This window comes from Terrapene carolina, unplaced genomic scaffold (genome assembly GCF_002925995.2).
Source record: "Terrapene carolina triunguis isolate 2854851 unplaced genomic scaffold, T_m_triunguis-2.0 Scaffold580, whole genome shotgun sequence".
NCBI classification, from domain to species: Eukaryota; Metazoa; Chordata; order Testudines; family Emydidae; genus Terrapene; species Terrapene triunguis.
Genome location: NW_020664931.1, coordinates 9791523 through 9819501, shown reverse-complemented (window position 1 = coordinate 9819501; position 27979 = coordinate 9791523). Strand labels below are relative to the sequence as shown.

At 44.6% G+C, this 27979-nt stretch overlaps 1 protein-coding gene across 1 annotated transcript in view; it reads right to left on the bottom strand.

Annotated features, from left to right (window-relative positions):
* The window catches only part of TRIO (trio Rho guanine nucleotide exchange factor), a 307445-nt gene extending 280256 nt beyond the window's left edge, over positions 1-27189 (bottom strand). Inside the window, exons 1-5 of the mRNA XM_029913308.1 lie at positions 27102-27189; positions 19757-19871; positions 14702-14894; positions 13396-13908; positions 7032-7154 (exon numbers count right to left, since the gene is read on the bottom strand). Of these exons, the coding sequence (XP_029769168.1) occupies positions 7032-7154; positions 13396-13908; positions 14702-14894; positions 19757-19871; positions 27102-27189 (1032 nt within the window). The remainder of the gene's footprint in view (positions 1-7031; positions 7155-13395; positions 13909-14701; positions 14895-19756; positions 19872-27101) is intronic.
* Between the last annotated feature and the right edge of the window lie 790 nt (positions 27190-27979).

The window sequence follows — 27979 nt, the reverse complement described above, 5'->3', positions numbered from 1 at the left end:
CAAACATTAATTTTCAGGCATGCAGTGTGCTAAGCCTCTGGCAGTAGCCAAAGGTAGCTCAGCTTTAGCTTTCTCTTACCCAATTTAATTTTAAAGCAATACTAACACTGGCCTATATGATCATGTTCACAGCTTTGAGGAAAGCAAAACCATGGAAAGTGCAGGAAAACAGGTAGCAGAGGCGGTGAGAATATGTACAAAGGCCAATGAGAGTGTGAGCTTCCTAAAATAGATGTTTTAGAAATAGATTTATAATGGGATTTTTTTAGTAGTAATTTTTTCAGTATTTTTATTATTGAATATATTTTTGTTAATGGTTATATAAGAGAAATGGGAGCTGCCCCTTTAAGGATAGGGTAGAGGCACAGTGACTGAGCTAATGCAGGGGCTCCCAAGGGCCTGACCAGTGCATGCTGCTGCTACAAGAGGAGGCTGGCCTGTAGTTGGCACCTAAAGAAAAGGTTTGGATCCCCAGCATAAACAAAGCTCTCTTTAAAAAGCTGAGTCTTGTAATGGAAGCTGCAACAACTGCTGTGCAAGATGTTCCTCATCCTCCCTCCACCCACACACTTGCACAGCTACTTCTGTCACCCCTGCCAGCATCTGCAGCCCGTGGGGCACATGGAATGAGGGGGCATAGCCATGGAGCACGTCTTCCCTCCTCCTCCACATAAGGTGGACTGAAGTCTTCATAACTGATCAATGATTGATAAACAAAGTTTCCGACCCCACGCGCTGAAAAAAGAAAAAATAAATCAATCCTCAGACCCCCAAAATAATTAAATTGGCTTAAAGACCCAAACAATTTTTCCCACCATATGCATTTTGGATTCTTTCTATTTGCCTTCTGTTTTTTGTGCTTTTAAGGTTTGTGGTTTTCAAGCTTCTTCACCTCAAACATGAGAGCTAGAAACTTAATTCTGATCAATCAAAGCAGAGATTCACAGTCCCTTGACTCCAGGAGCTGGGGTGTTACAGGCTGGCTAGCCCTCTAGGAGGATTCTGACTCAGCTTCACCTGTGACAGATCAGCTACCCCGCGCTAATCCTGATCTGCTGGGCATCAGAGGGCCTAGGTCAATTATCAGACCCCCTGTGTAAGAGCTGGATGATTCCCATAAAAGCAGGGGAGAGCTCAACTGGAGAGAAGAGCTGCAGGAGGGAGGCTGTCTCCTGTTACTGGCACTGAAGGAAGAGGGTGGCAGACAGGAGGGGAGCAAGCTACTGTGAGAGGGCCTGGATAGGTCCAAATCCCAGATAGATGGCCTGGAGACAGACTAGGGATAAGGATCCAGCTTGTGGAGAATAACCAGACTGGAGAAGGACTCCAAGGAGCAAGCCCTGGAGTCAGTGGCTCAGGTAAGAGGTGGGCCTCCAGGGAGAAAGTCGAAAGGGTCAGCACGCTGCAGGAGGGTGGGGGGAGGGCAGCCCCTTCATTTTGTTTTCTTTGCGAATAAGGTTTAAATTAGTTTTCAGCGCCCCACTGGGGATGCTGAGATAGGTGGGCGCCTGACAGAGCTTCCCTGAGTGAAGGTGGTCCGGACACATGGGAGCATTGTGAAGATCAACTCTTAGGGCTTCAAGAAAAATGCTGAGTATCGCTAAACTCAAGTAAGTCTCACAAGTTGATAATACTGAGTCAATGCTCTTTAAAGAAGCTCTAACACTTGAATGATTCCCAAGTGGTCAGAGTAAACAGGCTGGCAATAAGTTGTGCTACTATTGCTGAAGGCAGAAACAGACACTGAACATGCACGAAAGGGAGGGCCCTCTGGCTGACTGTCTTGAGATGGTAGATTTGATCTACAAGTGATTGCAAGCCCCCAGTTCTGTAGGCTTCCCTTGATTCATGCTGTGTTTATTCCATATCTCCGGCTGTCCCTTTGTGAAATGACAACATGGCTCAACAGCAGCACCAAAAAACAAAAAAAAGTTTGGAAATGCCTTGTTTCCCATTGCACATTTTTAATATAAGTAGGGAAAACAGGGCCCACTGTGATCAAATTAGAGATTAATGTTAGCTGATGTACAACGGTTGCATTTTTTTCAAGGTTGTGTGTGTCAGGCCATTTGACAACTAAGTTCAATAGTTTTGTTTTAAAATGGTGTTCAGATAGGTGCTTTACTTGTGCCAAATACAGTGTGCTGAAGACTAGTTAGTTCTTTTCATCTTTGGAGATGAATCATTTGGAATAGTTTACCCTGCAGTTAGGGGCAACACTAGAGTACAGAAAAGGGGTAATATATGCAGATGTGCTATTTCTTGTATTGCAAGGAAAAAGACTCAGCACTTTTCAAATTTATTCATCTGCAGACTAAACACATGAACTGGAGGTCATATACCCATAATTACACAGAAGGTTAACTAGATCAGATTTAAAATAGCCGTTTGCTTTTTGTTCTTTTATCCACACTTAAAACATTCAGCTGGCCCCACTCAGTCTCCTTGTGTATGCTCCTCTCCTCAGCATCTCTCACTGGACCCACAAAGACTCCTATAGGTCACAGCTTCTTTACTATTGCTGGACCCAGCTTGGGTTCTGGCAGCAAGCTTCCATCTAGCATTTATTCTGATTAATGGAAGACTAGGAGGTACAGCATCAGCTACGCCTGTCCATTTTTCTGGATGAGGCCGTTGGCTGAACATACGTTATGCCTCATTCTGCAGTGAAGCAATTACCAGATACGAACTCAGTGATGTTCAAGTTTGTTTTTTCAGGCATTACTGGGGGGGGGGAGAAAGAGTAGTTTGTTTCTTTGAAGGCCCTATTGTCTTGTTGAACCTGCAGCTGATTTGCTCTGAAATTTAACCTTGAAAAAGAATTTTTATGAATCAGATTCTGGACAAAAACATTTATGAGACAAACTTACATTTGCAAGCCCTATTCACCCCTCCCCCCCGAGTTGGATTTAGATTACTCCTACAGGTGACAGAGCCATTACAACTGAATTCAGCAACAACTTACACCTCCAAAATCTCTTGCATATAGAAAAGCTGTACATACCTAGCAGTTATTTTATCACTTTTCCTCCCTCCCCTCTACTTTGTCTGTCCCTTGCCCCAGCCTGCATCTCCCTGACAATCAATTTTTTTAAAAATAAGAATATTTAAAACAGAATGTATGTAAGCTGTGTATGATTACAGACAATTTTTTCAAATTGAGACTGTCAATTTACTGCTTACAAAACATGTGACATTTCTGATGACTGCAGTTTTTATAGGCTTCATTAAGATTGACGCTTTCTCTGTTCTCAGTTGCCTTTAACTTTGCTCAACTTTAATTGTTCAGGCTGAACTTGATAGTATGTTTCATCTACAATGCTTCAGCCATTTCTCAAAGTGAGATTAAAGAAAAATATGTTTTGCCTATGTTGAAACAATTCTTTCAGGTGTTCCATTGAGAAGCTCTGTACCTCCACGCTTTGGAGCAAAGGCTCAGGTGACAGGTGTCTTGCTAGTGTCTGGAATGTGCCTTTGGCTGTTCCTAGGGTGAGCAGATAGCAAATGTGAAAAACTGGGATTCCCCCCCCCTCCTTTTTTTTTTTTTTTTGAGGGGTGAAGGAGTATAGTTGCATATATAAGACAAGCCCCTAAGTCTGGTCACTCTAGCTATTCCTATGAAAAAACATCCAAAGTTGGTGCACTTGTAAGATTTGAAAAACAACAGTTTGCACATGCACTGTATAGGCTTTGTGAAGTTTGGCAGCTAAATTCACACATGATTTAATCTGCACTGAATGTGCTCCAGCCCAGGGCTTCTCCTGCAACTGCTGCTCCCAGCTGTAGTGACACCAGAACTGACAGCAGGGAGATTCTCTCCTGTGCTTACTGCCAACCCCCACCACTTTGGCACCCAAGCAACAGGGAGGAGGAAACCTCCTGTCCCTAATTCAGAGGGGATGAGAGCCTGTAGGATAGGGATCACTAGTGGGACAGGCTGGACTGGGCTGAGGCAAAATAGCTAGCCATTAGAGAAGACTTGCCTACCGAGCCTGGAATACAACCCAAAATAACCAATAGCCAACATTCCTCTGCTGTCAGCAAATCTCTCTGAAACCCACTGGCAAAAAAATCCCGTCCCTCTCTAATGTTGTTAGGAAAACCCACTGCTGCTATTAGTTACTCCATTAGCTGAAGAGGTCTGCATGGTGGATCTAAATTAGGGATTCTCAAACTTCATTGCACCATGACCCCCTTCTGACAATAAAAATTACTACATGACCCAGGAGGGGGGACCCAAGCCTGAGCTGCCCGAGCCCCACCACCCCAGGGTCGGGGCTCCCAAAGCCAAAGCCCAAGGGCTTCAGCCCCAGGCAGGGGACCTGTAACCTGAGCCCCAATGCCCCGGGCTGAAGCATTGGGGCTTTGGCTTCAGCCCCGGGCAGTGGGGCTCGGGCTTTGGCCCTGGGCCCCAACAAGTCTAAGCCAGTCCTGGCAACCCCATTAAAACAGGATTGTGACCCACTTTGGGGTCCCGACCCACAGTCTGAGACCCGCTAATCTAAATGTTCCAAACCTGCTGATGAATAACATGGTTGTCAATATAATCTCACATGATGGAATTTGCTTTTTTGAAAAGGTAGGAAAATACACACACAAAAGACTGTGTTGAAAGAACATTAAGGTTGCAAAGTCACACACTCAGAAGTTCAGATATACCAGAATTAAGGTTGCCTGTGCAATCTTAATTTGGCCCCCTTGTGCAGATGCATAAATTGGAGTTATATAGCAGAGGTGACCAAACTGTGGCTCATGAGCCACATGCGGCTCTTTTACAGTTAAAATGTGGCTTGCGAAGCCTCCCCCCCGATTCTCCGCCTATCAGAGGGGGAGGGGGAGCTTGGGGCTTCTGCCCTGGCGCAGGGCAGTGGGGCTAGTTGCTTCTGCTAGAGAGGACTGGTGCCTGCGGGGCGGGATGGAGGGGGGGAGCATGTACAATTTAAAGGTTTGCCCCTCCCCCAACAGCTTGAGTCACAACCCCCTCTTACCATCAGAGGCCCCTCCCTGCAGCTCCCAAGTGTTAGCTTTGGTGGAGAGCAAACAGCGGGGAGCTGCAGGAAGAGGCCACAGCCGTTAGTTCCCTGGGGAGAGGCAGCAGCTCCCCCTCCCCCGCCTGCAGCTCCCAGCTGTTTGCCACTGCCTCTCCCCACAGCCACAGCTCCCAGCTTGCTGGCTCCAGCAACTGCAGTGCAGAGGTGGGCCCTGAGGCATCATGTGACCAAGCAGGGTCAGCAAACCTGGCAAAAATCTGGGATGGCACGTGACTCCATGTGCCCCCTCACGCGTCACCTCTGGTTCTGCCCAATGGGGACGGGAGTCTCAGGGCTTCAGCCCGGAGCCCCGGCAGGTGCCCCAGCTCTGGAACTTCTGAAGATTGCCGTATGCGACTCAGAGGATCAGTAAGTTTGGCCACCTCTCTTATATAGTCTTTTATTACATGATCAAATACTAATTTTTCCACAGGACCCCTGCCTCATTCAGTCGATAAAACGGACTGATTTGCAATGAATGGTAATAATTAAAACATGTTGACCTGCAGCTAAATATAGCCTTTCCACTAAATCTGGCGGAGGTTTCTTTGCTAACAAGGAAGATATAGTGTATCTATATTCATTTGATTAAGCAATTATATAACAACTTACATTTATGCAGATTCTCAAAGTTTACATTTTTATGATGTTAGAAAACAGTGAATGATTCATTTCTTATTTACTAATTATTTTGTGTTGAGCTCTATTTGGATGGAAATTCAAATTCAATTAAAAGACACCAAAACAGCATTTTATTTAATTTATCTTAAAAGTGCTGGATACACAAGAAAATAGTTTTGCGGTTTATCTAAGCATGTTTGGCATTTAAATTAACTATCTATTAAACAAAGCAAGTATCTGTACTTAGTGATCCAAATGGATTGTTTCTGGACACCATGTGTTACCTACGTTTTAGAACTACTAGATCTCACCCTCTCATACCTACTTTTTAATCTATAACGAAAAACCAGGAAAGCTTGTTTTCATCTTCAAACTCCCAAGTGGTTTCTTAGCTTTGAATTAGTGATTGAACTGAACTAGCTGAATAAACTGAAATCAAGAAAATAGTCCCTCTGTATCTGCAGAAATGGCTCCTGATGTCAATAGCTGGTTTAGCACTTTAAACTCTGGTTCCAGGTGCTTAGCCAGTAGCCGACATCAGTTCAGTGGTCTGACTTTGTTTAAAACTTGGCAGGCAAAAATGTACTAATTATTATTTTTTATTCAATTTAAAGAAGTTTAGGTTTTAACATAGGTTAATTCCAAGTTTAATTTTAAATAGGTTTATTTTAAAAACAAACCTGTATTTAATTTAAACTTTAAAAAATCTGTAGGTTTTTCCTAAAAAAACATCCATTTTGTCCACACTGGAAGATAGTAAGTGCCCATTCCATGAGAAAACATTTACTTCAACTTCATTCTGTTATGTCAGAATGATAAATGATCCCTTTTAAAAATTGAAGATTGCGATTACTGAGCTGACAGGCTCTTTCATCGAACAGTGAAATTTCTTATAAGTATTCAGGCATAAGTTGGAGTCAATTTATGGGTTTTCATATAACTAATTCTGCCCACATTGTGCGCCCATCTAGCATCATTCTTCATTTAAAGCCCTACGCGTTTTCTCTGAAGTTGCTGGCAATTTCTAAAGCAATACTTGAGACTCCACTACTGAAATGCTTGCTAGTAGTTGCCAAAGAACTATTCATTATCTGTATGCTGTACTTTCACCAATACTGACATGTAGTCTAATGGACAGGATACTGGGAGACTTGGAGCCAGGAGACCTGGATTCTACCATAGGTCTGGTAAAGTCACATCGCCTCTATGTCTATTTCCCCTCTCAACCTTTCTTCAGATTCTAAACTTTTTGGAGCACAGACTCTCTCACTATGCATTTACACAGAAACATGGTCCTGATTTTGGTCAGAGACTGTAAACGTTTCCATAAAATCCAACAGCTGTGCAAAATAAACTGTTTTTGCAAGTAACGTTTCTTACCATACAGTTCATGGCAAAGTGATTGTGCTGCGTCTGCAGCTCCATAGCGTGGGGGTGACTGGTTCCAATCTCTGTGTAACTATTCAGAAACAGACCTTTGTTGTGTGTGATCCAGTCAAACATCTACAAGAAAAATAACGAGATCACTCATTTACAATGCAATGACAAGCTATAAACAAGGAACATGTGATTTCGCATTTTGAGAGAGAGACACAGACACTACAGTAATGAAGCCTGAAGTTGCAGTTCATTTTTGCTACTTTGTTAATTTCAGTGTTAACCATCTCACAGTTTTCTCAAACGTTCTTTTTGGGCTGAAAGCACTGTGCTAGATCTCAGCCCAAAGATTGTCTTCACCCCATACTCTAGTTGCAGCAAAATCTGCTCCATTAAATTAGGGCCAGAGAAAAAAATCTTTACTTGAAGTGTGAAGGTATTGCACAGGTAATGCACAAATAAAGACAGCATTATAAAGCATCTACATTTTCATGTTGCTAATCTTCTCAATGCTGGCTTGCTAAATTAAAAAAAAAAATTAAGACAAGCTATTAAAAACCTAATTGTATAACTGCTCAAAAATATAATTTTAGTTATGTAATTGCCTGAATTCCTACAGCAGTGCAGCTTAAAGCCTATGCAATTATACAAAATATATATGTTCAAGTACACTATCACAACTTCCTCCATTTTTGTCTTAAATACAATAGTCACAAAATCCTACATTATGACAATGCCAAGGTTTTTAAATTCAACATAAATGCAGGAAATGCAAGTTTCCCAACCACCATCTAAGTGAGAACTCAGCGCAACTGATGTACCTTGAATTATTGGCTACATTGTTAAGCGTGACTTCAAATACAGCATTCAACATGTAGATGAGTTAATGTTGTATTTCCTTCACTTTTTAATTGCCCGTTTTCTGTGTGTGTGGATTAAACAGAATTAACCTTCACCTAGATTTTTTGCATGCAATGTATTATATATTTGATGCTGGGGCGCCATTCAGTTTTTTGCCGGTGGAAGGTGAAGCCCTACAGAGAACAAGCAGCACGGCAAAACAGATGCAGAGCTTGATTCCCTGCTGTGATCATCAACTCCTCCGTAATTCTAAACTGAAGAGACCACCTGCTCTCTGAGCTGGGTGAAAAGGATTCCTTGATGAAAGAACACAGCGAGGAACCAAAAGTGCTGCCAAGTTCAAAATATCAGCCTTAATATACGTAGGTTACCAAAGCAACACTAGTAACTTCAGTTCTCCATTCCTCCATGAGCTGGGAACACAGAATATATTATAAGTAGCCGGGCTGAATGTCAGGAACTAGGAGCAGGAAAAGCCAAGAGTGTGACAGCTTCAATGTGAGGGCAGTCCAGACATACCTGAGCAAAGAGGTTGAAAGTTTAGAAGAAAATCTCAGGTCTGCGTGACCCACGCCTGCAGACTTGGTGTTTCTAAGCCTGCGCTTGGGCATCCACACTGTATTGGAAACCCAGACCTTACAACCATGCTGGCACATCCAAACTGCTTTACGCAGACCCAAGTCAGAACTTCAGCTTCTCTGGGTGTTTAGCATCATATCCCAGAGTTCCTAGCTCTCTGGCTAGCTGAAGCTGCTCTGTGCTTGGTTATGGGAGAACCTGTCTGTGGAAGTTGACAGGAAGTATTTTGCATGGTTTTAGCCCACCAACACATCCAGCCAAGCCATTTTGAGTCCACATGCTCCCAGCAGTCAGAGCCATCAACATGGATTCCGACTTGGCGGGAAAACTTTTCCATCTCAGGCTGCCAGTCCTAGTTCACGAATCAGGCAGAGCATCTGCAAGATGCTGGTGGACACTTCAGCGGCAGTTTCTGAGCTGCCAAAGGCACCTTTCAGAAGGGGGTACTGACGTGCCAGCCACGACCCAGCTGATGCTGCTCATGTCTGTTACCTTAGCCACAGATTCCCTCTATGTTGACCAGCACTTCTGGAGCAGGGCCACAGCACAGATTGGGGGATCACATCATCATACAGACTTGGGGTGACTAGTAAAGCGCAGTCCTTTCGCATGAAGAAACAGATGTTCCTGGAGATATTCAATCAGCTTGCCCCATCCTCCAGTGCCAGTACACCCACATGAGGGCAGCCAGGCCAGTCCAGAAGCAGGTCACCATAGCCATCTGGAAGCTAGTACCCCAGCCTGCTATAGGTCTATGGCTAACCAGTTTAGAATTGGCAAATCACTGTGCGAGTTGTTGTGGCAGAGATTTGAGAGATGATCAGGACTGTGAAGTTCGGAAAGGTGGTAGGTTACTGCACAGTGTCTGGGAGGACAAGGGGAAACCTCTTCTAGTAGACTCAGGACACTCCTGGATTTCTGAACTGGCATACACAGCCAGTGTATCTGTCATAACTGGTGCTGGATCCAGATGTCCCACAGAAATTAGGGATGCTTTGTGTCCCCACATACCAGGTTTGCATGATGCCATGCATAAGGGGGAATGAAGTGTTATTTTAAGTCATGCTCTGTATGGGTGAAAGGCAGCTGTGGGATTTTTTTTTTCTTTTTCTTTTTTAATTGTGTTGGTAATATGAATTCTGGAAACACTTTCATGAAATGTATGGAGATGTAATACATTTTATGAATATTGGCCAGGTACTTCAGTTCAATTTATGGATTACTCTGAAGTTTGTAAATTTTATGAAATTTACTGAGAATGGGCATGTGATGACCTTTATTAACGTTTGCCACTTAAGATTACATATAATAAAACTTGAATTCCACACAAGGCTACAGTAGCAAGACTTTATTTAATACATGTATTAAAATACCAATATAAGAACCAGAAAAGCAGACCAGCTGCCCTGAAAACATACAACACAATAACCAAGTTCTGTGCCAGAACAGTGAAAGGTGCATGTTACCAAATGACATGGCCAACTATTCCTGGGTGTCCCCTGCTTGACTTTCTGGTGCATTTTATACCTGTGGGCTGCAACTGGACTTGAATGGATGAATCCAGAGGGTACATCTGCCCATTCCATGTGCTACTGTTCATTGCCTGTGACATGATCCAGCCAACTGCTGAACTGCTACACAGTCTGCAGGACACAATAGTGTGGAGGGAATTCAGGGCATGGGGCTAAAGCTGGCAGTGGCAGTAGAACCTGCAGTGTCGTAGCCATGAGTAAAAGTAATAGCTCGAACTGCTCCTTCTGCTGCACTCTGTCTTCCTCCTTCAACCTGCAGGCATGCTCCATGAATCTCTCTGCCAATCCCTGCTCACGCTGTGCAGCGTCTCTCTCTTTCCACTCTTCTCTCATCCTTATCCTTCTGATATTTCATTGGGCACTTCTGGAACTCTATCTGCTGATTCATTCTATCTAGAATCTCTCCCACCAGCTCATCTCAGATTTTCTGCTTGCCCGCCCACTCCCCCAGGCTCCTAGTGCCGTGTATTTGCCCTGCAGAGGTGAAAGAGTCTCAAAGGGGGGTGGGAGAGCACATCATTGTCCAGTCATTAAAAATTATATTTTCCACTTTATCAAAGGGGCTACTTTAATTCAAGGTCAAAAGATGTTACTTTTCAGCAATGGACTGTATTTTATTCACACAAAAAACATTGGCCATTGAAAATCTCCTCCAGAGCAGCACTGAAAGCCATGGACCAAATTACACATTGTCGTTTTGTTTGGACTCATAATAGCCAGCTTTTTGGGGGACTCAGTTTACAGAACAGTATGGGCATGGCTAATTTATAAGGTGCACTGTATTAGAGGGGAAGAGTATGTAAGGTTAATTGTGGGGCCCCAATCCATCCTTATAACAGCCATTAACTAGTAAGAATTTTATGATAACCGCTTAACTTTCTTCCTCATTTTACGGTATCCATTTTGAATCCCAAGTGGTGGTGGGAGGAAAGCGGGGGGTGCTAAGGGAATGGCGTGGGCTCTGCCATGAACAGAAGCACGTCCAGACCCTGGCTGGTATTCATAACGTAATAGACATTCCTCCCTTCCGTATGTTAATGGACATGGCGGCAGAAACTTACCAGGGTCTGGCTTCGGCGTTTGCTCTGATGCCAATTCTAGAGTGCACTGCTCCCAAGGGCTGTCCCCAAACAGCTCCTCTGAGTAAGGACCCAGGATATGCTGTATCTATTCCAGTGGCATAGCCTCTTCAGTTACCGGCCTCAGCACCAGGGTCACTTCTTGCCATTCATCCAGCTCTCGTCCAGCGGTGCCTCTGATTGGGGGGGTTATAGGGGCACCATCCCCACTCAGCACAGTCATGCACCATTGTGTGCTCAGTGCACACTACAGTTCCCAGTACCCGGATGAATTTCTCATAAAAGAGGCAGGAAGACAGGGAGTTTCCAAAAGGTTCCCTTGACATCCTTGAATCTGCAGTACTTGGTCTTCAGACACTGGCCCAAGTCCAGAAGAGTTCCTGGCCTAGTCAGACTAATTTCTGTGTGGACTGAAAGGGGTTTGGGCTTAAACCTGATTCAGAGTCTAAGCTTCATGTGCTGTGAATACATACTCTTACGGCAGTAGTTCTCAACCCACGGCCCAATCAGCACACAGCTGCGGCCCATGTGACATGCTCAGGGTCATACAGGAAGTATATATATATTGTGTGGATGAGGCCCACATAACACAGAGAGCTGCATATGTGGCCCACAATGGTAAATAGGTTGAGAACCACGGTCTTAAGGTCTTATCTGGACTAGAATAAAAAGGTGTGTGTATTAGAACATACTAGCTAGCACAGACAAGTTTTATAAGTTTAGCACGATGCCTTTAAAACTTGCTGAGCTGCTTAGCACGTGTTAGCTAATTAATACCCACACCTTTTTTCCTAGTTTAGACAAGAACCAAGAAACATTAACCATCACAGAGCACGGCTACCCATATAAGCAAATCCCAGAGGTGAACAATCTCAGCTTTATCAACTCATAACCCACCTATTCCAGTCATTCGGAGATAGAAAAAAGGGAAGAGATTTTTTTTCTGAGAGACTGAAAAGACAAAACTCTGAGTGATTGGCATAAACCTTACAACCAAAACTTTTAAGCAGGAGTAACAATATGAATTAGGAGTTTTTCAGGTAAGACAATAAGGAAAATAGTTGTCAAGTGCCATATTTAGGTGCCTTAAACATTAACTCTTCCTTCATATGCTTTCTGTACAAAATTATCATAGCAAGAAATTTGCAGCTTTGTAGGCTTTCAATCCCTGCCAGAGTAACTGAATTAACACATTTCTGAGGAGATATGGGGCATCATGAATGCTGGATGACAGAGAGCATTAAAACTTGGACAGATTTTTTCTGTGCGTGTGTTTTTGAGCTAATGTAACCGAAGTTAAGAGTTTTCCAACCACTATGTGCACCATTTATTTTTTTTCAATCCCTGCACGGCAGAAACAGCTTCTATTTACTTTTTTGATAATTTTCCTTTGGTCACAGATCATAAGTAGCAGCATCTCCAAGCGAAATTATAATCTGAGCATTTTAGAAAATGGGCCAAAACCCACTCTTCAAGTGTTTTGGCAGTCTAATTTCAGCCTCTCTTAGGAAGAAGCTACCATCTTTCTAGAAAGCTTCGTGATCAAATATACAGTTGTCATCAGTTTCTAGCTATGTCACATCTTCTGATGCAGAACTGCTTTTACTCTAATGCACATGTAACTCTTTACCACTTACCAAACAAACCCTGGTAATACTCTGAACACAAATGTGAAGTGACTGTTCTATCTATGGCCCTTCATTAGGCTTCCCCACAACTAGGGTGTGCACTCTTTTCAAAAGAGATTATCAACCACTAAAAATGAATCTCAGGAAATTAGACAGCACATCCGTCTTGCCCAGTAATTAACACAGGACTCTTAAACATGTCAATGTAGGCATATTTTTCCCCCTCCTGTAGTTCATGAGAGTTTAACTCATTCTGACCACTTACAGACTGAGCAAGTGTCACTCAACTAGAGACTGAGATGATGCATCACTGCATTCACCCTGCTGCAGCAGAGGGACATTGCTCTTTAACAGTATTTTGTGTCAGCCAAAATACCATTCTAAAATAAACTTACTGCAACTGAAGTGTCTGTGTGTCACTCAAAACCCAAATCCCTGTCAGTTAATCAAGTTCACTGAAACACCAATTATCCATATTAGAAATCGAGTTCAGAAAATACTAAAAGCCGCTTTGAATAAAACAGTCCCCGCTAGCTCAATGGAAAGTTGTACTTAGTAGTTCTTAGAGAATGTTTTGCAGCTTTCACTGTCATTTTTTTTTTTTTTTTTTAAATCAGACAAGACCAGCCTTAGTACCTTGGAGGTGATGGTGCATGTTTGTTTCCCCTCCACCCCACAGCCCTTTTACCTTTTCAGCATCTTGCTCAAACAGCCTGAGCTGAAAACATTGGTCCAGTTTCAACTTCCGCACATGCCACATCTGATGCAGATGCTGCCGAGTTGAGTGCAGCCGGTCCAACATGGTGGATACTTTGGGTAAAAGGTTCTGCAAGTCTGCGTTCCCTGACCCAGAGTTCTTTTTGGGGAAACTTTCACTGCTCTGTATCCGCTGGAGCAGCTTTTGTCCTTCCAAGTCAAGGTCCTCAATAGGGGCCTTAATGACTTTCTTCTTCAATTGTGAATGCTCCTCAATCATATTTCGAGCACCCTCCAAGTCCTGAGGCAATTCCTTTTTAGCCAATATATCCTGCAGTTCCTCCAGTCTGGACAGCATGTGGGTTGCACTGCTTATGTAGTCCTCAAAGGCAACTCTGATTTCAATCCATTCCTCATGGTTATACTCCAAACAGCCATCAAATTCTGGAGTTAGTTGAGAGGGGTCAACTACTTTGGTAAGGCCTTCCAGAGATACCATGTTAGTCTAAAACACAATGAAGAATATTGCAATCACAAATCTGATGCATTTGGAAAATACAGTGAAAATACAGTTCAAAGCATCTAGTTAATATTTTCTGTGCTTGTATTTTGAACAATATATAACATTAAAAACAACCAAGGCAACACACACTGCTTTATTTACAAAGCATATGTGGCCTTAGAAACCACAAATCTAGGCAGTGGAGCCTCTTGCTTTCCATATATTTCCATTTCAAGGGGAGCACTTAGGTCAGCTTTGGAAATCCTACCCCCTGGGAGGCAAGATACTAAATCCTGCAGAAACCCAGTCTCTTGTTCACAATGGGTTTTTATAGCTAACTTTTGTTTTTAAGTAGTACGATTTAAAAATGTCTCATGTTTACATTTATCATCTCATCATGCTTCGTGAGAAACAGCTACACTCCTTTTGGCGACTGTTTTGGTTGAAGTTTTGAAGTACCCATTGCAGAGTGGGAGGACAAGACCACAGGCTGGGTGGCGGCTTTCCTTTGCATGTCATACTGGTATTAACAGTTACCACTACCTTGGCTAAGTGGAAAAATCTCTTCCCTTCATAGGAAGAGGCCAAGATCTTTTTCATGAATTTAACAGAGATTCCTTTAACATGAGACTAAAAATAGACCCACACTTTTTGCAGTCCTGCAGCTTGATTTAGATCTCCACCCATCCAAACTCCAAGGTTCAGCTCAACTATTTTTAATAAAAACCGGAGCTAGTTGGACCAAAACTCCCCATGAACTAAGCAGTAAGCCTACATTTTTCTATCTTGCTATTACCTCAAATTCAAACTTAGAGCTGCCGAAGTTAGTCCTCTGTTTTTGCCAGAAGTTGTCCGGCTTGATTATCAGTGCAACATGAATACAACAGGGAAAGGATTCCTGTAAAATCTTCAGCAGAGGCTTAATAGAGTCCCATTTAGATCCACGCATGTCTACAATCACTGTGAATCCTCGTTTACAAACTTCTTCACTGGGGGGAGAAAGAAAAGAAAAGAAAATGTTCATATGCACTATTACAAGTTAAAGGCCAAATTAGGCGTCTCTTGTTCCATCACAATTCTTGGTAATTCAGTTACCTGTGTAACAGGAGCAGGATTTGGCCTAAATGCTTACAATCAGACGAACTAACCAGGTCTAGAACTACACCCTGGTAAAGGAAACACAAAACTTGCTCTTAGTCAAGATTAGTAGTTCATTTCCAAGCTCTCTATGTAGTTATTTTTCAGCCTTGTTGTGAATCAGCAGAGCAGCAACCATATTCACAAGCTGTTTTTCAATGCTGTACTAGTATCATTCATTTTGTATACCTATATTTTATTCTCTCACGCTGTACCCCATGGAAGGATACACAGTCCATTTTAGCAGCAAAATGCATTAATTAATACCTGATTTTTTTATCCTTTCTGCACATCAATGACATACCTCTTCGTGTCTGGAGAGTGGGGGTACTCTAGTACTCAACTTTGCTATGCAAATTAACTGGATGAGTCTCAAACAAAAATGCATGAAGACAGTTAAATAGGTATCTATGAAAGATGTGTCCAGTGTTAAACATTAGCAGTGCTGTGGTCCCAAGGTCAAATAATCCAGACTGACCAACCTAAAAGTTAAGTATAATCTAAAAATAGCGGATGAAAAAGTTTTCCAGGCTGCTGAGGAAAAAAGTGAAGTCTACCCATTGGTAAAACGTGAGCTCAGTTTTACTGGCTGAGCAGAAAGCAGCCCTACACTCTATGGCACTGGAAAGTCCTGATTTCCACGACAATCACCGTGTTGTCATTAATGACAATCTTGGGGTGAGGGGTTATGGCACTACAGAGTTTCTTCCGCCAGCAGCATCAAATGGGCACTCTATGGGACTATTTTAGTGGAAATCAGGGTACTGGAAGCCCATGCCCCATTCCTCCCCCAACCCATCTGGGACATCCCACTCTGGCCAGGCACCTCATTCCTCCCCATATACGGAGTGACCCAATGGCCAAATGACAAACTCATTGTCATAATGACCATAGTCATTTGGCCAAAGAGCCTCTATAGGCTGGTAGCTGGGTCTCCCAAAGCCAGTGGTCTAAAAGTTGTAAGGAGGGTGCTACGACCTCCACCCCCAAATGCCTATTTGTGACTCTAGCCCTTTACAGATGTCAGAATAAAAATCCATTTCAGGCCAAACAAACATTTTCATTTAAATGCTTCCCCGTACTCTAATTTTTTGATTCATTGACATTTTCTGCAATTTTTGGATTCAGTTTGGGTCAAACTTTTTATTATTTATTATTATTATTGTTATTGTTATTGTTATTGTTTTAGAACTGGCAGCGAACCAGGAAAATCCATTATTCACCTAGCTCTATGTACAATAGTTATGTGCTCTTATTTTTAGTCTGGAAAGAAACTGCAGCAAACTTTGAAAGCACATCACCAAATCAATGAGACTACGTGAGTGAATTTGGACCACTTGAATGACCAAGATTTGAAACATTGAGCCCTAAAAAATAATTTATTCAGAGTGGGGTCAAAAAAGGTCAAGTATTTTAAAATATGTTTGTTTGTGACTCAACTAACTACATTCTAGAGAATTTGTTCATCAATTTTTGTGCAGCAAAGCAGCAGCTTGATTTAATCCTTACCTTTTACATTTTTAAAATGTAAAAGCATTAAAATAAGGCTACGGCTCAGATCACCTTTAGGTTTATTAATTTCACATCATATTTTCTCTCAATTTAAGTTTTCTAAAGAACAGTCAAACTGAATGCTGGTGTGAAACCAATCTGCTCAGAGAAAAAAAATTAGACACAAATGTATCCATATGTATTAGCCCTGAACAAAAGCAACATAAAAATTGCTGTAGTGGAATTCTCAAAGAGTGAATTTATGACAAGATTTTCAAAAGCATCTAGTTAATTGAGAGTACAAGTCCCAATGACTTTCAACGGAACTTGTGCTCCTGATTCATTTTTGAAAACTAAGCCTTAACCCAGTAGTTGTTCCCTGGCAGTGGTCTACTCAGAAAAAGATAAAACCATGCTGCAGTTGGACTTTAACTGGGGTGATAGCTAAGAAAAGACAATACCGCCCAGGCTTAGCCAGAGATCTGCTTATACCTGAAGCACTGCTATTGTTACCCATTTTAATAGATATATCCTAGCACAGTGGCCTTTCACTTGCTGCTGTAAGTACACAGAGGGAACAGGGGAGGTCACTGCTTCTCTATTTTGCACTTGTTCCTCCTTCTCCTCCACCCTGAATAGGAAAGGCATTGCTCCCAGCTACAAGGGCTAGGGGAGCCCCCCTGCCATTAACTGACAATGGATCCAAGGCTCTAAAACTGACCTTCCTCTCCAGCAAAATCTTCTGTTTCGCACCTTAACGGTCCTTCTACTTAGTGGCTGCAATAGCTACCTTCCGCTTCAGCTTACTCCCTCGGAACTCTAGCCAGTACCACTTTGCCCCTTCCCTATCAAATCCTGCTGAGAGTCTATGGCTTTCCTCATGACTTGTTTTGGGAAGGGACAGGTGGTGGGGCAAAGATAACAGATCTCTTCTGCTCACTTGGAGCCCAACTCAGGTGTAGCACCGGCAGCCGTTTCCAGCCCTGAACACATTCATGAATACAAGCCTCCAACACCTTTCTATTCCCTTGAGATAATTAAATCACGGAGGGTGAAATCTCTTGTCCATTAAAGCTAGTAGCTTTGCCACACCTATTCAGTTCCCAGAACCCCCTGCCATTGTGTAAACCACTTAAAACACACCAATAGCAAAGCATGTGAACTACCTCAAATTCAAAAAATATTGTGTAACAGACAAGGAACAGCCAGTCAGAAATAGGTAAGAGTCACATAATACAGGGATTCTCCCAAAAGACTCAGGTGACATTAGGAAAGCATGCGTTGGAGGATTGTTTAGCCCCCTACCATATCATAAGTTACAGTGGCTTGTTTACACAAACTTGTGCCAAAACAAAGGAAATCAGTTTTAATGCACACTTTTTGGGGGTCTGTTTTCAGTTTGTGTATAAGCCAGCCCTTACTATCTGTAAGAGACAGCTCCTTTTTACCACTTTGGCAGTTTAAAAGTGCTGTACAGCCAGACAGTTCAGCCATCAGGGGTAACACTAGTTTAACGAGACTTCCCTGGATGTAGAAACTATTTCTCAATTCCTTCTTGGAACCCCTGCCATAGGAGGCCTTGCCAGAGAGAAGGTCTTGTGGCTTTGTACTACTGCCTTCCAGCTAGTCTCAGCTATTAGAACCACTCCTTCAGGTCAGACTGCTGAGGTGATGAAAGCAGCCTTCGGGCTAATTTAACTCACACCAGAGTTGGCAGGCCTTAGCTGGACCCAGAATAAAGGGCATACAGTAGTCATCTCTGTCCCCACTCTGTCCTGCACTGAGAATAGCTCAGCTGAAGCAGAGGTTGGGGCAGATACTTTTCTTTAATACCAGCTCCAATTTGTGTATTTTTGAAGGTGTTTTTCGTTGTGTTTCAGAGCATATAAGATGTCCAAGTTACCATGGTATACTACGTTATTATTCAAACAGGTATTCTTTATAGTTTTACATATTGCTTTCTTCTTAGGCCTTGCATCAACAAGTTTAGTTAGTCAATTAATTGTAACTGTGCTAGTTCAAGACCTGTTAGCAACTACGGTAGACTTCAATACCACTAAAATGTGTTAACAGATCATGGTCAACCCGAGGCGGCCGAGGTGTTCAATGCTATCAACACTAGGTACTAACGTGGTTTTTAAATCAACTTTTTCCTCTACTTTTGACAAGTCTTTTGAGTGATGTTCTCATTATTTCAGAATGCAAGCACCCTTGTATGACCATCTAGACCACTGCCTACACCCAGCTGACATGCAGCAGCCAGTCTGCCAGCAATCCACATTCCACAGGCAGCCCAATTTGCTGTTAAGTCTTTTTCTAAGCAGCTTAGGGCATGGCTACACTTGCGACTTAGAGCGCATTAAAGCAGACCCGGGCGCCCTAACTCATGACCCGTCCACACTGGCAAGGCACTTAGAGCGCCTGGACTCTGCAGCTGGAGCGCTCCTGGTAATCCACCTCCACGAGAAGCATAACACTTGGTGCGCCTCGGCTGAAATGCCTGGGCGTCAGTGTGAATGAGGTGTTGCATTACTGCGCTCTGATCGGCCTCCGGAAATGTCCCATAATCCCCTTAAGTCAAGTGGCCACTCTTGTCATTGTTTTGGAATCGCTGCAGGAATGCGGATATGCCCTTTCAAAGCTCTGTTTCTAACAGCCGGCATGCTTATCTGCTCCGGGACAAAGCAAACCACTACTGTGGAAAGCTGTGAGAGAGAGAGAGAGAGAGAGAGAGAGAGAGAGAGGGGGGGGGAGGGGGGGGTGCGGCTGTGTGTACTTACAAGACAGCATGCTGAGACGCTCTCCCCCAACAACCCACCACTCTCCCCCCCCCGAACCCCCACACATTCCCCCTCACCCCCCCCCCCCCCCCCCCATTTGAAAAGCATGTTGCAGCCACTTGCATGCTGGGATAGCTACCGCAATACACTGCTCTCTGTGGCCGTTGCAAGAGCTGCTAATGTGGACACGCCAGTGCGCTTGAATCTGACAGTGTGGACACACTGCAGTGCTTTCCCTACTGCGGTCTCCAAGGGCTGGTTTAACTCACAGCACTCTACATCTGCAAGTGTAGCCATGACCTTAAAAACAGTGAGGGGCGTGAACTTGCATTGCTCCTTAACCCATTTCATTTCATAACCGGGAAAGATGCTGCAACACTAACCAACAGTTTCACTAACCAACAGTGTAAAGTTTGAAAGCTTAACAAGTGATCGGTTCTTACCTAGGGATACAAGCTAGGTATGATATTAGTCTCCTAAGGTCCTCTTGTCGTATTCTATCATGATTGCTGCGAGCTGGAAATGTTAGAATGGGGCCTCCACGTTTATCTCTGCCACCTGAAAAACAAGATTTGTGATAAATGCCAAAAGCATACTATACAACACAACAAACCAACAAGAGTCCCTGCCTTGGAGAGTTTACAATCAGACTGCACTTAGAAAAGAACTAAGGCCTCTTTCTAATAGGTGTGCATGTCCACTTGGAAAGAAAATGTGATTTAAAATTTACTAAACAGAACCACCCAAGGCTGTGGGTCAAAAGACCATTTTAATTAAATAACAAATTGTTGGGGTCAGGACGACCAACACCATGCTCCTCTATTTTCATCACTGCAAGCCAATGATGTGCCTGATCCCCTGGCAGCTCACAGGATGTGAATGTCAGGGAATCATCCACACAACCTTACCTACTGCTCACAGCTTGGTGTATTTACTTATGGGGGGAGGGGAGATTATCAGCACCTAATGTGTGCTTCTCAGAGAATTTACGATAGCTGGCTTTGTGTAACTGATTCTTCTAAAGCCAAAAACCAGTTTAAAAATTTCCCAAAAGACACACTCAGGGCATGGCTACACTTGCGAGTTAGAGCGCATTAAAGCAGCCCAGTGCGCTCTAACTCACGACCCATCCACACTGGAAAGGCATGTAGAGCGCTCTGACTCCGTGGCTAAAGCGCTCCTGGTACTCCACCTTGGTGAGCGGAATAACGTGTGATGCGTCCCCGCTGGAGCACTGCGGAGCCAATGTGGACGCCCTGGTCTGTTAATGCGCTCTGACCAGTCTCCAGAAGTGTCCCACAATGCCTGTTCTAGCCACTCTGGTCATCAGTTTGAACTCCACTGCCCTGCCCTGAGGTGACCAACCGTCAGACCCGCCCTTTAAATTCTCTGGGAATTTTGAAAATCCCCTTCCTGTTTGCTCAGCCAGGCGTGGAGTGCTCTCAGCGAATCTTTCCAGGTGACCATGCCTCCACGCGCCAGGTCATCCCCAGTATGGAGCAATGGCGAGGTGTTGGACCTCATCAGTGTTTCGGGGGAGGAAGCTGTCCAGTCCTAGCTGCGTTCCAACCGTAGGAATTACGATACCTTCGGGCAGATATCAAGGGACATGATGGAAAGGAGCCATGACTGGGACGCTCTGCAGTGCAGGGTTAAAGTGAAGGAGCTGCGGAATGCCTACCGCAAAGCCCGCAAGGCAAACTGCCGCTCCGGTGCTGCCCCCACGACCTGCCATTTCTACAAAGAGCTGGACGTGATACTTGGCAGTGATCCCCCCTCCACTCCGAGGACCACCATGGACACTTCAGAGCCCAGTCCAACAAGGCAGGAGGAGGAGAAGGAGCAAAGCGGGAGCAAGGGTGCTGAGGAGGAGGAAGACACCCCGGCATCCCTAGATGCATGCAGCCAGGAGCTGTTCTCAAGCCAGGAGGAAGGTAGCCAGTCGCAGTGGCCTGTGCTTGGGGAAGGACAAACACCAGAGGAGGTTCCCGGTAAGCGGCTTTTATTTTGGGAAGAAAGCTATTCAGTGCGGGCTCTTGGGGCGAGGAGGGCTAGGGCTGCATGCATGCCTAGATGCAGAATAGGGCGTTGATGTGCTCTCTCACATCGCGGTAATCGGCCTCAGTGACCTCTTCAAAGGTCTCAGCCAGAACTTGGGCAATGAGCTTGCACAGGTTTCGTGGGAGAGCCACTGTGGTCCTTGTCCCAGTCAGGCTAACATGTCCGCGCCACTGTGCCGTGAGGGGCGGGGTGACCATTGCTGCACACAGGCAAGCTGCATATGGGCCAGGGCAGAAGCTGCAGTGTAGAAGACCCTCCCTTGCTTCCCAGGTCACCCTCAGCATCAAGATATCTTCCAGGACGAACGCCTGTGGAAAATGTGGGGACACTGTTCAGTATAGCGGCCCCCTGCAGTTGTTGGCTCTCCCCAAGGCACAGAAACCCAGACGACAGTGCAGCCATGAATCCCCCTTGACCCTGTGCTTACTCACCATTTTGGGGCTCCAGTGGGTTGTGTGCGCTCGCTTTGGGACGGGCAAATTATGCTATTGTGTAGACTGTGCTTGCTCTCCTTAAGTACGGGGGAATCATTGCTCTGTCTGGTGTGAACAACGCTGCCTCTGTAAAGTGTTGCATTTTGCCTTTACGGATGCAACCTTGAGATCTCAGCCATCCATGTTATCACCAGCTGAGAGGCTGCAAAGAATTAGGAAGAGGCCACATAGAAGCAAAGAGGACATGCTGCATGAAAATCAAAAAGTGCAGGAGTGGCGGGAGAGTGAAAGGAAGGTCCGCCAGCAGAATGCGGATCGCTGGCACCAAAGCACGGAATGGCTGATAAGCATCATGGAGCGCCAAGCGGACTCGATCCAGGCGCTCGTAGCCATGCGGGCGGAGCACTACCACGCCCGACCCCCCTGCAGCGCTTGTCCCAAAACTCTTTCCCTTGTGCCCCCATGTCACCTCCAACCCACTTTCCCCAACATCCGGGTTCTTACTGCCACCAGCTGCCTCCAACACCTGTAGCTTCACCACCTAGCCCTGAAAACTACGACCCTTACCCACTGCACTCAACCCCCATCACCATGCAGTATTACCATCCTGAAGTGCAGCACTCATTGCACAGCACTCCAGACAGGAAGGCTGAGTATGATAACAGGACATACGCAAATCAGTGATTGAACCGTTCCCCACCCCACCTCCTTGCCCTTTCTGTTTCCCAAACAGTTGTGTTTCTTTTCAATAAATGCATTTTCTTTTAAAAAAATGGACTTTTTTGCTTTGAAAACATTCTTTATTATTGCATAAAATAAAAGATACCTTAGCCCAGGAAAGCAACAGGCACTGCAAGTCAGTGTATCATACGTAGCAAACACAGATTCCAACTAACATTGGAACCACTGCACTTCACTCCTGTGCAGGGCACCAGACATTACTGGTGGCTTTCAGCCTCAAATTGCTCCCTCAAAGCATCCCTAATCCTTGCAGCCCGCGCTGGGCCCCTCTAATAGCCCTGCTCTCTGACTGTTCAAATTCAGCCTCCAGGTGTTGAATCTCCGAGTTCCATGCCTGAGTGAATCTTTCACCCTTTCCTTCACAAATGTTATGGAGGGTACAGCACACGTATATAACCGCGGGGATGCTGTTATTGGCCAGGTCCAGCTTCCCATACAGAGAGTGCCAGCGACCCTTTAAATGGCCAAAAGCACACTCCACAGTCATTCTGCACCGGTTCAGCCTGTTGTTGAACTGCTCCTTGCTGCTATGAAGGCTCCCTGTGTAGGGTTGCATGAGCCACGGCATTAAAGGGTAAGCGGGGTCTCCAAGGATCACAATGGGCATTTCGACTTCCCCTACGGTGATCTTCCAATCTGGGAAAAAAGTCCCGGCTTGCAGCTTCCTGAACAGGCCAGTGTTCCGAAAGATGCGTGCGTCATGCACCTTTCCGGGCCAGCCTGTTTTAATGTCAATGAAACGCCCACGGTGATACACAAGTGCCTGGAGAACCACAGAGAAATACCCCTTCCGATTAACGTACTCGGATGCTAGGTGGGGTGGTGCCAGAATAGGAATATGCATCCCATCTATCGCCCCTCCACAGTTAGGGAAATCCATTTGTGCAAAGCCAGCCACAATGTCATGCATGTTACCCAGAGTCACGGTTCTTCTGAGCAGGATGCGATTAATGGCCCTGCAAACTTGCATCAACATGATTCCAATGGTCGACTTCCCCACTCCAAACTGGTTAGCGACCGATCGGTAGCTGTCTGGAGTTGCCAGCTTCCAGATTGCAATAGCCACCCGCTTCTCCACCGGCAGGGCAGCTCTCAATCTCATGTCCTTGCGCCGCAGAGTGGGGGCGAGCTCCTCACATAGTCCCATGAAAGTGGCTTTTCTAATCCGAAAGTTCTGCAGCCACTGCTCGTCATCCCAGACTTAAATGACGATGTGATCCCACCACTCCATGCTTGTTTCCCGAGCCCAAAAGTACCATTCCATGGTGGTGAGCATGTCCGTGAATGCCACAAGCAATCTCATGTCATATGCATTACACGAGTCGATATCATCGACCGAGTCCTCACTGTCACTTTGGATCTTAAGGAATAACTCGACTGCCAAACCTGATGTGCTGGCGAGACTTGTCAGCATATTCCTCAGCAGTTCGGGATCCATTTCCGCAGACCGGAAGGGAAGACAGAGCGCGCAGTACAAAAAAAGTTGAAAGATGGCGCCAATTGTGAACGGAAGCAGAGGGATTGCTGGGATGCGAAGCAATGCATCACAGGGCGTTGGGACAGGACCCAGAATGCCCTGCATCCCCCGGCCCCTTCCCACAAACCACAGCGCCAGAATGGGAAGAGGTGCTCTGTGGGATAGCTGCCCACAATGTACCACTCCCAATGCTGCTGCAAGTGCCGCAAATATGGCCACGCCAGTGCGCTTGCAGCTGTCAGTGTGGACAGACTGCAGCGCTTTCCCTATTGCGCTCTATGAAGGCTGGTTTAACTCAAAGTGCTCTACATTTGCAAGTGTAGCCATGCCCTTAGGCTATGTCTACACTGTGCACCTTACAAGGGCACGGCTGTGCCACTGCAGCTGCACCGTTGTAAGGTGTGCAGTGTGGCCACTCTATCGCCAGGAGAGAGCTCGCCCGGCAACAAAATAAAACCACCTCCAATGAGGGGTGGTAACTTCGTTGCCAGGAGTGTGGCTCCCGACGACCAAGTGCTGTCCGTCGCTAAAACCTTCGTCGTTCGGGGGGGTGAGGGGGGGGAGTTTTTCCACAATGCTGCATGACAAAAGTTTTAGCGACAAAAGTGCCAGTGTAGACAAAGCCTAAAACCTGACAGAAACAAACCATGCTATCCGACTGCATGCTTTTCGGTTAGTTACAATTCCATGACTGACAGCAAGTTACAGATAATCATAGTTTCTGTGAAACTTGTTCATTTGACTGTGCAACCACAAAGACTAACGTGAAGGGGTGGGGAGTTGTCTTAACCAAAGACAATACTACAGATCTAAGCATACTCCCACCATCTGAGTGCCTATACATTATTAATATAAATGACTTCAATTAAAGTAGTTCGATTACATCAGCATGTGCCTACTTAGAAGAGCCCATGGACACTACATAATTTCGTATTGAGAGCTTTATTCTGCATATCTGTACAGTAAATATGAACAACTCAGCTGTGGTTAATATCATCCTATAAAGAAAGAACAGCACCACATGCTGTCAGCTCCACTGAACTACTCAAATATTATTGGGAGCTATTAAGGTGTTGCTTTTGAAATCAAGAGTTTTAAGCAAGTGCATATGATAACAGCATCAAGTCACACTTTCTGCAGTGAGGATGCATCCTCATCCTAATAGAAATACAAATCCAAGGCCTAAAAAAAAAAAAAAAAAAAAATAGGACTATGCTTTAAATAATGTTTAGACTTCAGCACTGCAGTACAATGTAGCTGAAATAGCACAAACAATGCACACCTAGCAATAAAAGAACTGGGATTGTAGGGGTGACTTTCATTGTAGATTTTTGTCACTGTCTTCAAGTACTTTTAGTAAGAGACTCCAAGTCTTGAGTTTATAAAATCTAAAACTCGTGGTGACATATGAGGTTTACCCAGAATATACTTTGTTTTATAAGCAAATGACTCGAAAACAATGGGTTTTAGTACCCATTACAGTAAGAGATAAATGGATTATACATTCATGTGTTGACCTGCAGCTGCTGAATCTGTCAATTCATTAGGAATTTATCCTCATGTTCACTCTGGAAAAAGTGAAATCCTTGTATCACTGTGTAATAGACTGGACCAATAAAACATGTGGATAATTGGCTAGCAGCTCTGCCTCTGAGCTCCCCCATTTTTATCCGAGTGGTTTTATTCCGTAATTTTGTGAACAAAGTAAACAAATTCTGCTTGATGAATGGATTGCAACTGTATACCCAATCACCTACTAGTGACAATGAAATTTAATTATGGGGCACCACTTAATACACTAAAATTAACAGCATGTCTTCATTTCTATCATTGCTCATTTTATAGCTTTAAGCTTGACATAGAAACAACTCTTTTAAATTAAACTTAGTATACAAAATGATCAGCCAGATACCTGTGTGGTGTAAACTTTAAACTCTACCTTGTAGTCAGTGCAGTATTGCTTCCGAGATGCTGTCAGATTGCTTTTGCTGGACCTCCAGTAATAGTATTTTTATGGTATTAAGAACAGTATAAGAAATGCAACTATATCTATATCTCGCCAGCAGTAGTCAAACATAAAAAGTTAACAGTCCTTTCCCTCCCATATCAAAGTACATGCATCACTACACTCTCGGAAGAAAACAATTACACAGTATTCAAATTAAATCAAGTACTTCAGCTAAATCAAAGCAGCGAGTTTATATACATCTGGCAATGCACACGAGCTAATAGTTACAAGAAAAGCTCCTGCGGAAAAGAAGCCCCAATTCCTGGTTATGGTTCTCTGATGGTCAGGCTGGGTTTGTGGCAGCCCTGGTTCCAGTGGAGATTAGAGCAGCCTCAAGGCTACTCTGAACTCGACCAGCAGATAGGAACTTCACAGCCTGTTGCAACCACACCCTCCCTCCATGACAGCCTAACGCTCCCCTTCACCAGGGGCTGCAGGAGGAAGCTTAGGAGTGAGCTATACTGGCTCTATGACCATTGGGATGTTTCCCATGGACTATGGACCCGTAGCTAGAGATGTGGCCGTTTCAACTCTCCTAATGGTTACCAGAGCAGTGCAAAGAGAGCAGAGAGCCAGGATCTGGACCGAAGTTTACTGGGTTGTCTTTAAATTGTGAGGGATAGGTTAGGGCATAAATTTTTATGAATGAGATCAACACCTGATCTGTCTGATACATCATGCTGATTCAGTGTTCAGCACTCACTTATGGTGTTTTGTTTATGTAATCATGAAGACCAAAAGAGTACCATTCTATAGTAAATGATTATGTGCTCCACGTCCCAATGTACAGGCAGAGTGGGTAGCATCGGCTAGTATTAAGGTTGTCTGATAGTTCTATTTTAAGACCCTGTCTTCAGTTGCTTACAACTTTGCTGAACTTTGGCCATTTGGACTGAAATTTTCTGGACTGGGTATCTGCTGCATGCTGGTGGTTTTGTTTTGTTTTAAGTTTTCAGCCAAAACTATTCAGCTGTTCGTGAGAACAAAGTTAGAAGGGGCGGGGAGGAACCATGATTTTGCCCATGCTGAACAGACTCCTTTCTTGAGAAGCTCTAGCACTCCCATACTGTTGAGCAGGGACTTGAAATTTGGCAAGGGGGTGGCCTCTTTGTTGGGGATGTACTTTTTGCCATCTTTGTGAAAATCCACCCACATTTGGCAAAGTTATAAGCCTTTGAAAAATTGTTGTTCACACATGTGCAGTAGAAACTGAGAGTTTAGCATTAAGTTCTCAGGAGATTCCATCCACACGAGGCATACTCCAATCCAGGCCTGAGCAGGACTTTCCCTGGCAACTGCAGTTTGGGCTAAGATGGGCCATACTCGAGTCAGACATTGGAACCGAACAGGAAACCCTTCTCTCCTGCACTGTCAATGACCCCTCTGCTTGCACTACTTAGTGAGGAGCAGGAAGCCATCTGATTTGAACACAGAAGGGACAACAGCCAGACCTAGGGGGGACAGAGGAAACAAGACTAGGAAAAGAAAGAAAAAACCAAGATTGAGTGTGGCGCAGCAGGTGGGAGAGGGGGACTGGGAGTTAAAGGAGGGAGGCGAGGACTGGGTGGACAGAGAGACTAAGATTAGAGTTGGGGAGGGAAAATGAGAGTGGGATAAGGGACTGAAATCAGATGAGATGCTGGGGGGGGGAGGGAGAGAAGAGATGAGACTAGGATTGGCTAGGCAAAGAGACTGACAAAGTGTCAGCAGGATGGGGTTAAGGACAACAGATTGTACAGCTGAGGAAAGAAGAATGGGACTGGGAGCCTTTGTGGTGGGAGAATGTGGGTGGAGGTGACTTGAGACTGGGCAGGAAAGAGAGACTGAACCAAGAACCAGGATGGGAAGATTGGGACTGGGTGGGCAAGGAGAAGAACTGAGATGGGAAGCCTGAGGAGTGGAGACAAACTACCTAGATGAAGAGAATAGGACTGCAATGACAAGC